The 12177-nt window shown below is 36.0% G+C and overlaps 1 protein-coding gene across 1 annotated transcript in view; it reads right to left on the minus strand.

Moving 5' to 3' along the window:
• Positions 1-12177, minus strand: part of Fak (protein tyrosine kinase 2 Fak) — a 316957-nt gene that overhangs the window by 84291 nt on the left and 220489 nt on the right. The window contains exons 21-22 of the mRNA XM_090402169.1: positions 10165-10196; positions 1584-1805 (exon numbers count right to left, since the gene is read on the minus strand). Coding sequence (XP_090258295.1) covers positions 1584-1805; positions 10165-10196 — 254 coding nt within the window. The remainder of the gene's footprint in view (positions 1-1583; positions 1806-10164; positions 10197-12177) is intronic.

Consider the following 12177-nt stretch of genomic DNA (forward strand, 5'->3'; position numbering starts at 1 on the left):
TAATAATAATAATAACAATATGTAGTTCATTTTTCTTCATTTTGTCCAATATATATACAGGGTGACCATAAAATAACTTTCCCTCTTTGGAGGCATCTGTAGCTAAAACCAATAAACGGAATAAGATCAAATTTTATATTGAGACTTTTGAAGGCATTGGGAGATGATTTCTGCAAAAAAAAAAGATTTAGTACCGAAAGTCGCCGATAGGGGAAATTTTGGTGCTGGTGGAGCCGAAAACCGAATATTATATTAAAGGCAGATAAAATGGAATAATAACATTTTGACGGTGTAAGTGACAGCCGCATCACTCATTCCAGCTGGATATGTGGCAATGATAATAAGAATAATAATTAAACTAAAACAACAACTTGCGAGAGACACAGAAATTAATGTAGTGATTGAACTCACAGGAAACAATGTTTTATTCATCAGAATCAGTCTCCTGGACCACATATACAATTTTCAATGTGCTCACCTTTCTTGTGTAACGCCTGTTACTGTCTCTTCTTGCACTGCTTTCTGTCCTCTGCCAGGTCTAACTCCTAGTGATCAAGTTTCTTCAAACTTCTTAATCATAGCTCTCAGTGCTACAGCTGACATAGGACCTGTACACAGGTCCTATGTCACTGTTTAAGGTAAAACAACTTAACAAGTAAAGCATGCTGAGGCAAGGTAGGACACATATTGAGCACAATTCGTCAGTCACTCGAATAACTGCCTGAACGTTCCCAATCCCTTTTTAAGTGGAATTGGTGGCGCTGCTGTCACGTTCGCACAGTAAAATTTGCATAACCATTTTTACCTGTGTTTACTGCAAACATCTGACTGCTTTTGGCTCTGCCAGTGCCAAAATTTCCCCTGCCGGCGACTTTTGGTACTAAATCTTTTTTTCGTGGAAATCATCTCCCCATGCCTTTGAAAGTCTCAATATAAAATGTGGTCCCATTCAGTGTATTAGTTTTAGCTACAGATACCTTCAAAGAAGGAAAGTTAATTTATGGCCACCCTGTATATATATATATATATTTTTTTTTTTTTTTAAATTAAACTAAATCATTTTTTTTTCAAATTCAAATAAGTTCAAATTCACATTATATGAATTTGAACTTATTTTAAAATTTTACAGGATTTTTCCTTATTATTTTTCTAATAAATTCTCAAAAACAGATGGAAATTTTGAAATAAAGTGGAGAAAACTGATTCCCCATTTTATTATGAATCAGTACTTTTATGGATGATCACTTTTTTATACTTTATTCTAATTCCTTTTTGCCTTACAAGGCTGACTGATTACCTGTTAGAAACTTGTTTCTTACGTGCAACCATTTAAAAAAGTTAGGATCAGACATCACAAGATAATATGTATGTCTTAAATAGTAAAATGAACCATCATCCCACTGTTTATTTTATCTATTCTAAAATATTAGAGAAATCTATGAATAAACAATATAAATGGAATTAATATGAAATAGAACTGTCCACAACCAATGTTTCTAAGCACACTTAATTAACTATATCCTAATAGCTACACATTATATCAATCTTTCACACAACAGTGGAATGGGCAAGCTGGCTCCAACCTGAGAACCTCGTGTCTCTTTCCTGCCTTGGCTAGGTGACTCAGGATACTTATGTACCGTAAAAGTGTTGGCAGGTGAAGCTGGCGCTACGTAAGCCCATGCAGGAGGCATATTGTTTGCATTTTCTTGAATCAACTGGGCTAAAACTTCAGGATCTGGGGCAACAATATAAGTTGTTGGCTCTACTGGTGGTGGCTGCGGTTCAATTGGATGCCTTGATGGCTATAATAAAGCAATTAAAAATCATTTACTATTTAAATTTTAAAAAATAATTCAAAATAAAAATACTGTTCTAATGAATTAGGCAATGCTTCCTTCCTGTCAATGTGATTAGATAATTTTGCCTTGCATACTAGATAGCAGGAAGCACTATTTTTCCCACATTGCTACATTTATATAAATGAAGGACTATGTTCAAATAAATTGACATATTACTGTACAATGATATAAATGTATAATTAAAATACATACAGTAAGAGTAATTGCTACTGCTTAGACAATTATAAACATTCGTTTTCTGCTAGAAGAACAATGCATGTATGCAAAAAGTAGCTGGTGAGAAGATGATGGAACACATAAGCAGTTTTGTAAAATTATCAACAAACCCAATGAATAAAATCAGACAGGAAAAGTGTTGGCATGAGGTAGAAATACCATGAAGCCAATATTCATATTAAATTAAAACTTACCAAGAATTTAAGTTAAAGCCGATGATAATGCATTTATCATCGTAAACTGAACCATCAATACTCCTCCTCTAATATGTAATTTTAGAAAACTCTTTTTATTAGATTATCTTTGCAAGTATGAGCACAGACTAAGGCCATTTCATGGTACAGCTGAGTGCTTGAACAGTAACAGAAAGACAGTGGGCAAAAGTGGCGATGAGTTAGTGATTTTAATTGATAAGGTAGCGTATAGAGATGGTGGCGAGTTACCAGTGGTGAGCAGTAAGACAGAGGATATGCAAGGTAGTGAAAATGTAATTTGCATAAATGGCACTGAAAAACTAATAGAAGACTTGAAAACAGAGCTGGTAAAGATGAGGCAAAAGATTACACATATGAGGAATGAACTGAGGAGAATTACTAATTTGCATGGGAAAGTGAGGAAGAATAGGATGAAAGACATGAAAGAAATATCAAATGATTTGGGAGTGGCAATGTGAAAAGGTGCACGAGGACTGTTTTCCAGGAGGTAGAATGAGGAGGGTGGTTGAAGCATTGGATAAGAGGAGTATGTGAGCAAAGAAGTTCGTAGTGGTCATCATCATCATCATCATCAAATTCCTGCCATGTACCCTCAAGGGGTGTACAGGATATGACACTACTACATGAAAAAAATTACATCATTATTAATTTCCTATCTACAATTTTCCTCCAAATCAGTCTGTTACTTGTCAACACTCCAATATTATCAGATCTTATATTTCTATCGTCTAAAGCACTTTGTACCGTATCAATCCACCTATATCTTGGTCTTCCTCTCGGTCGTTTTCCTGCCAACCTGGCAGAGAACACTTGTTTTGCTAATCTTTCCTCGCCCATTCTGTTTAAGTGACCATATCACCTGAGATTAGCTCTGCTAACGCATTCCTGGATGCTCACAATGTCAAGTTCTTTCCTAATATCCTCGTTTTTAATATGATACTGCCACCGATGCCATCTGTTCACGCCTATAATCTTTCTCAGGACTCTCATATATGAAGTCTCTAGTCTTTGGTCAAGTGTTTTACTTCTGACCCAGCTCTCAGATCCATAAGTTAAAACTGGATTGAACACTGTCTTGTATACAGCTAATTTAGTGTTCCGACTAATTTCTCTCTTATTCCATATGTATTTATTCAATTGACCTCCCACCATACCAGCTTTGCTGATTCTGTTGTCTATTTCTATATTTAATTTACCATCTTCAGTAAAAATCGTGCCTAAATAGCTGAAATGTTTTACTTGTTCCACAGGTTCTCCATTCACAACACAGTTGACATTTTCAATGATTCTGCCTATGTTCATTGTCTTTGTCTTTTTATTGCTGACCTTCATTCCATATCTATTACAACAGCTATTCAATTTAGTCAGAGAATCTTGCAGACTTGTAGCGGATTTATTTAGAAGTATAACATCATCCGCATAAAGCAAAGAGCTGACATTAACATCTCCAATTTTGATATCATGTTTAATACCACTTTCCTTCATAATGTGATCCATATAGATAATGAATAACAGAGGGGATAATGTACATCCTTGTCTCACACCAGATTTAACATTAAACCATCTTCCTGTACTTTCTTCAATTCTAACTGCTGACTTACAACTCAAATAAAGACTAAGTATTGCTTGATATAATGTCCCATTGACACAATATAACTGCAGCGTATTGAATAGCTTCTCTCTTGGCACCTTGTCATATGCCTTTTCCAGATCGACAAAACTTAAATACAGATCTTTGTTATATTCCCATGCTTTCTCGACTATTTGTCGTAAAGTGAAGATCTGATTATGACAGCCTCTATTTGGCCTGAATCCAGCTTGTTCTTCACCAAGCTTTTCTTCCATAAGCCTTCTCAACCATTTCTCAAGTATACTTGCATAGATCTTGCCAGGAACACTCAGTAGGGAAATACCTCTGTAATTCTCACATGCAGTTTTATTTCCCTTTTTATATATGGGTACTATGAGAGCTCTACTCCAATCATCGGGAATTCGTCCCTCTGTCCAGGCTTTCTGAACTATGCAGTGCAGCCACTGTAAGACTCTTATACCACCATACTTCAGCATTTCTGGTCGAATATCATCTACTCCTGCTGCCTTTCCACATTTCAAGCCGCCTTTGATGGCTTTTTCTACTTCATGTATGGATATGTATTCCTGACTGCATGCCTGGTCAGTGTTTTTTACCACTGTGCTATCATCACTGCTTGTTTCATTTAGCAGTTTTTCAAAGTAATTACTCCATACTTCAAGGATATCTTTTTCTCCCATTTTCATGTCACCTTTATCATCTCTAATTCCTTTTATAGCACTCTTTCCTCCATTCTTAAGCTTCTTCAACAACCTCCAGAATATTTTACCACCTTCTTGATATTTATTTTCTATATTCTTGCCAAAGTCCTCCCATGACTTTTGTTTAGCTAGTTTTACACAGTGTTTAGCATTCTTGCATTTGTCTCTATATTCTCTAAGAGCACAAGCTGACTTATTTGACAGGAACTTTTGGTATGCTTTCTTCTTTTCCTTCACTGCCTCTTTAACCTCCGGTGTCCACCAGGAGTTGTGATTTTTTTATCCTTACAAACAACCTCACCACATGCCTCTCTGGCAGAATCAATCAATGTTTTCTTCAGAGTTTGCCACTGAATCTCCAAGGTTTGATTCCTGTTCTCAAACTCTTTCATTTTTCCTTCAATAATCTTTGTGTATTTTAGTCTACAGCTCACATCTGAGAGCTGCTCAACTTTTATTCGCTTTAAAACTTTCTTACATGTTATTCTTTTCAATATGAAATTCAATTTTATCCTGCTCAAGACTAAATAGTGATCACTTCCAATTTCAAATCCTCTGTACACTCTGGTGTCCTGCACCAGGGAGAAAACATCACTATCAACAATAACATAGTCAATGAGACTTTTCTTATTCCTAGCCTCTTCTCTCCATGTGAATTTGTGCACATTTTTATGTTGGAACATGGTGTTAGTAATAACCAGTCCATGTCCTGAGCAGAAGTCCAACAGATATTTGCCATTATTATTAGCTTTGCTCTTTTCTCCAAATTTTCCCAAAATATTTTTGTATGTCTCACAATCATTTCCTACTCTGCTATTTAGATCCCCAACAAGGACCAACTTTTCATTTTTCATTGTGTCAGTTGCTTTTTCTAAGGCCTCAAAAAATTCCTCCACTTCTACCTTAGTAGAACCTTCTGTGGGACCATACTCACAAATAAGTCTCATTGTCCAGTTCCCCATTCTCATATTTGCCCACATTACTCTACTTGAGACTGACTGCCATTCAAGAAGATTAGCCTCGTATTTTGTGTTGAATACTATGGCTACTCCTTCTTTTCCTTGATTGTCATTGCCTGAATATAACATTTTGTATTTATTGCTCAGAAAGATCTCACCAGTTTTGGTCTTTTTTGTTTCAGTCACCCCTATTATATCGATCTGGTACTTATCTAATTCCTCAGCTAGCTCCATTTCTTTGCCATTCAGGTTTCTTATGTTGATAGTACTGATCTTTAACTCTGGTGATGTTGAGTTGGGGTTTATTTTCAGATCTGTTCCAGTAGCTGACTTTTCGCTGTTCGCCCTGGTTCCCTGGCAAAAACAACGGGGGCCTTGTTTAACCGGGCGACGCCCCAGCAGGCATGAAATTTTGTCATGTTGTACCATCATTCTATATTTTGGTTTAACCAATAAGAATACAATTTGGTCGGCTAAATCCCAAATTGCCAGCCCATCCTCGTCCGTTCGGTATCCAAGTAGATACCCAACAGGGTGCACCACGAGAAGGTGAGGATTGGACATTAGGTCAGAAGCCCTGGTCGGTTCTCCGCATTCCTTTAAAGGCTATGTGGAGGTCTCCTCTCAGTTATACAGCTTTGACCCTTAAGCACCCCGTTGGTAGTGGTAGTTGGCACAAATGATTTGACTGGTAACAAGAAGAATGTAAGGAGGGATGTCAAGAGGCTGTTAAGGAGAGTGCAAGACAACAGTGTGGTAGGGAAGGTAGTCAGTATGTTGCCAAGGTATGATAATGATGACTTGAGAAGGAAAGTGAAGATTATGAATGGTATGCTAGCAGAGCTGTGTGAGGAGAAAGGAAAGGCATTCATTTTGTGAATGTGTGGGAAAGTAATGTAGGCAAGTTCGTGAATGGAGAGGTTGGGGCACAAGTGAAGAGAATGAGAGAAGAAACAGAGTGGAAAGTGAAACAGGGGAGGCCAGAGAGAGACACTGCATGAAAAGTACAAATGATTTCAGGAGTATATATGTGAATACACAAGAAAGGATTAAGATTGTCAAGGATGTGGGGGTAACATTTAGGTCTGGGAGGGGTGTAATATCAGTGATAACAGACAGGAATGGATGGGGACAGTATAGAGGAGTCATATCCGAGAAGTGGGGTCAGTAAGAGTTGTTATAGAAACAGAAATGAGATAGTGTGTTATGTTTACAAATGCTAAAAGTATTTGAAATAAAGGGAATGAGATTGTGGCATTGATAGAGTTCATTCACTCAAAAATTACTGGTATACATAAGACATGGTTGAATGGGAATGATATTCATTCTGACAGGAACAGAGATGGAGGGATATGTAATCTTTTGTGAAGGCAGACAAGGCAAAAAAGGAAGAGGAGTGTTACCAATGATGACGACAGAGCAGTTGTGCCCATCTAGAGTGGAGATACAATGAGCAAATACTGTCAGTGGTTTTGAAGTAGTATGGTGTGAAGTGGAGGTAGAGAGGATGAAGTGTTTAGTAGTGTTACTATAGAAGTGGTAATGTGGAAGGCAGTGAAAAGGAAATGTTTAGACAAATTGGTCTGACTAATAAGAAAAGGGTGATCCTTATGGGCAATTCTGATTATGGTAATATAGACTGGAATGAAGGGACAGCATCAGGAACCAAAGAGAATGAATTTCTTGAGTTTTTAAGGGGTAAACTACATTAAGCAGTATGTAACAGAGGCCACATGCGGATTGAGGGGCTTGATTATCTCATCAGAAGATAGTTGTAAATGAAGTGTAACATCTTCCTCCAGTTAGTGAAAGTGACCATGAAGTGATCATATGGGACTATAAGGTGGGCAATTATGACAAACTCGGGAGGTAGCTTGCAGTGACATGGAATCAGGAATCGGATGGGAAGGAAATCAATACTACGTGGTGACTACTCAGGAAGTATCTGGAAGAGGCAATGACTCAGTATATTACAAAGGTCAGGAGATTAAATAAGGTAGGTGTAAAATGGATGACTGAAGAGGTGAAGCATGAAATCTGGAAGAAAAAAGCCTTGTGGAAGGAATATTGAATACATAAGGATGATGTCAGTTATGATAATTATAAGCAGCAGGAGAGAAGAGTCATGACTGTTGTACAGAAACTAAGTTCAAGTATGAAAATAAACTGGCTCTGCAAGTTAAAGACAATCCAAAAGAATTCTATCGTTATGCTGCAAGTAAAAGAAAGGATGAATTTCAAAGAATAATACCACTGAAGGCAGATGGTATGTGGGTGACTGATTCAGAAGTGATTATTCAACTGATGAGCAGCCATTTTGCTTAAAGCTATTAACCTGGTATATGCAACATTAACTCACCACTACCTCTTCACCGTATGAGGAAACTCATGCAGAGGAGGAAGTACAAGAGCTGTTGCACAAATTGAATAAGAATCAGCATGGATGCTAAAAGAGTGTACAGTTGAACTGGCTATATAATTTTAGTCTCAAAACAGGAAAGATTCCACAGAAGTGGAAAGAATGTATGGTAATCCCATTGCACAAGAGTTGTGCAAAGACCGATATATCCAACTATCGACCAATGAGTATCTCAGTAGTGGTGATGAAGAGTTTGTAAAAATTGGTTAGGGCTCGCATTCAGAAATGGGTTGACAGGGAATCTCTACTTTGCAATGAACAACACGGTTTTACTAAGGGAAGGTCATGTTTTAGAAATTTGCTCACATTCTATAATAATGTTACACTGAGTTAGATAAGGGGAATGGATACACCATGATACTTTGGGATTTTACTAAGGCTTTTGAAAGAATACTACATGGAATAATACTGTTGCATAAATTGGAGAATATGGGATTGGATTATAAACTGACATGAATAAGAGGATGGCTGACTGACATATATCAAAAAGTGGTATATTATTATTATTATTACTTGTCATCTCCAGGGAGTCCAAAGACTCATCGAGGGAGGGCATCCACTCTACAACTCTGCTTCCACCACTCACAATCCACCGACTGGCAACTACACCAACACTATCTACTGCCGACCAGCAGCACCTCTAGTATTTCCACAGACAATCACAAACATCCATGGCGGAATTCGAACCCGCAGCCTCTTGACTAGTTAGCAGGGAGTGTGTATCTGTAAGATTCAAGGTAACCAGTGGTGTGCCTCAGGGATCAGTCCTTGGTCCATTGTTATTCAATCAGTACATTTAATGACACTGGGAAGGACATGATATGTGACATACAGCTATTTGCTGATGATGCAAAGATAGGTAGAGTAATCAGGAGTGCTGCTGATGTGAAATACTTGCAGAATGATTTGAATAGGTTGGAATTGTGGGCATATGAAAATGCCTGTCATTTCAATGTTAATAAATGTAAAGTCATGCACTTGGGTTGATTAGATATCCAATGTCGTATTAAATTGGTGGGATTAAGCTTGATGAAACTAACGAGGCTAGGAATCTTGGAGTTTTAGTAGACAGGAAGTTGAAGTTAAAGGGTCATATAGCAAAAATTGTAAATACAACTCAAAGAATAATGGCAATGCCGAAATGAACTTTAACATGTAAAGATAAGGAAGTCATTTTGCCTCTTCACAAAGCCTTGATAAGACCTCACTTAGACTATTGCGCACAGGTCTGGTCTGTTGGTTTCCGTTGTGATTCTGATACCATGAAGAGAGTGCAAGGAGAGTGTTAAAAATGATATCAGGTCTATTGAATACTGTTTATGAAGACAGATTGGAAATTTGTAGGCTGCAAACATTAGCAAGTGATATGATTGAGTCTTACAAACTTCTGAAAGGGTCATACAGAATTTCAGTAGATGGAATTTTTCATTTTATGGAGGGTGAGGAAAGGATGTGAGGGCATCTATGGAAATTAAGAATGAAGGTTGTCAAGAAAGGGGCAAGGGCTAGAATTTTCTCTCTTAGAGTAGTGCATGATTGGAATGGATTGCCATCGAATGTTCTGCGTGCAAGTAGCGTGAATGAATTCAAGAACAGGTATGACAGCTGGTGTGAATAATATGGCCTTCCTCAATGAGCTACTGACTCCCTGGAGGTTTCTCTTAAAAATAATAACTATAATAATAACAATAATAATAAATTAAGCACTGTTTGTTATACTCAAATCTAGTTATCAAGTAACTTTAAATGTTTGTAGACACTAAATCGAAATATATATATATATATATATATATAATTTGAGCCATTTTATTAATCTAAAATTATGAAATGCAGCAGAGATTGTGCAAGTATTTTTCTTCTTCTGCATAAAAAATGAAAGTGTAACACAAAAATAGTCTTGAATAAATATTAGGATGTGGATGTTTGGATGTAAGCTCATTCTTCAAGTGCAATACAACCCCTAGAAGGAGGTTGGCAACCATGACATGGTTGCCAACCTCCTTCTAGGTCATGGAAGTTTTTTCTTTCTTTTGCTGCTCTGGAACATTTCTGGTAATTCTGGTTATTCAAGTGTATTTAGATGTGTAAGCTCATTAGATGCGTTTTAATGCATTTTTATAAGATAATTTAAAATTATCTTCTTTCTTCAAGCTTTACTCTTATGAATGTTTTCAGAAAAAATATACAAGATGAAATCTTACTTTAGGTGGTGGCTCTTCTGATGATGTTGAACCTAGAAGAAAATGAAAGTTTATCAATTTGACATTTAGCAAGCAGAAACCTTTCCACAAACATCTGTATAAAATAAACATCATCATCAATTCCAAATTAATATTTGGAAGAAAATGCTATTTCTCATTTCTAGTTGTAAGATTTACATTTTGATTTTCTAAGGAATTCTATATGTTTTCATATATAATTCAGTAAAAAGTCATGCATAAATAGGAGAAATATTTTACCTTTTCCAAGTTATATACTGAGAATGAAGTTGACAGATAAAAAAAGAGACAAACCATTTTCATAGTTTGTCACTTTTTTTTTATTCTTTCATACCAAAGTTTCTACAGTAGTTGTTCAATTTAGTTATATAGTCCAGAAGACTCGTATGGGATTTATTTAGAATTATAACATCATTAGCATAAAGAACTAGGTTGAATATTTCTGATTTTGAGAAAGTTTAATGTCACTTTCCTTCAAAATTTGATTCATACAGATGAATTACAGTGGAGATATGTGCACCCTTGTGCATCTAAGCTAATACTTTTCTGTATACTGTCAATTTCCATTATATAATTGTTATGAAAAGCTTTTCTCTTGCAACCTTATGCATTTTCCAAATCTACATAATTTAAAATACAGATCTGTGTTATATTAAAATAAAATTCTGATCCTGATAATCTCTATTTGGTCTGAACTCAGCTTGTTTTGCAATTTTTCTTAGCCTCTTCTCAAGAAAGCTTGCACAAGTCTTACTGGAACACTCAATAGAGAAATTCTTCTGTAACTCTCACAATGCATTTTTTCTTTTTGTGGCCTTAACTTGCTATGATATGCTATTCTAGATTTGTGTTTTCTCTTCTTTTTTGACATTTCTAATGTGTTTGGACATGCAAATCCATCCAAACATCCTGTTTGTAACATAAAAAAGTTTCAAGAAAAATACTGTCAACAAAAAGAGGGTCTTGTTGCTGTCTCGGCTGCTAGCCAATTAATTCATACCATCATCTGAAAAGGTAAAATATGGCTACACTATGTAGATGACATATTCATCATCTAGACAGATTCGATGAAACAACTGAAAGAAATTTATACTGTCTGAAAAGCTTAATTCACTCTAAATTTCACTCTTAAACCTGCTCTACCATTTCTTGAAATAAATTTGAAAAGCTCTACCATTTCTTGACATACCCTTAGATGTCCTGAAAAGAACAAACTCATTCAGTGTAGAGAAGCTTACTGAAAGATACCTCCATGACACATCTCACCACCATCCTTTTGAAAAAAACTGGAATAATTAAAACTAAGAGACAGAATATATAACATAATCTAGAAAAAGTAGAATTAAGAACTTAAACATCTCAGCCACATTCTATCTAAAAGTGAGTAAAAAGTACAAGATCAACTATATCTTGCAATCCCCCAGGTAATGACAAATAAGCAAGAATACAAATGTACAGTTACCTTTCCCTTTATCTAAAATGTTAACAGGCAGATACTTTGGTAACATATCAAGATTTATTACATCCTTTCTATACCACCTCACTTTCCCCTGAAATCTACAGGGATTTATAAAATCTACTATTCATGAAGCATGTGCTATGTTAAACAAACAGGGTGGTCCATAGAGATCATCGGTATATGGACTATAACTGCTTTGCAAGAAAATTCAAGGTCAGGAATGCCACACACACAGATTCTTACTCAATGCAATAAAACCAAGGTCAGGTCACTAGAAATTGGTTTTATAGAGTCAGGAGTGTTCATTAAAAATCTGTCTCACACAGATCATGGATACAATGTACATCATGTTTTAAAATGTAATAATTCCTGCTAAACATATATGCAATCATGCATCCCATTATTAAACCATTTTCAATGCTACTTCCATTCCAGTTAGGTTTAAATGTTTCTTTTTCATTTAACTTATATTTAACAACCTTTCACATAGAAGAGTACAAAAAAAAGTCTAAAAAAATAATCAAGAATGAAGTTTT

This window comes from Typopeltis vanoorti, chromosome 12 (genome assembly GCF_054136105.1).
Source record: "Typopeltis vanoorti isolate ZY-2024b chromosome 12, IOZ_Tvanoo_1.0, whole genome shotgun sequence".
Taxonomy (NCBI): Eukaryota; Metazoa; Arthropoda; class Arachnida; order Uropygi; family Thelyphonidae; genus Typopeltis; species Typopeltis vanoorti.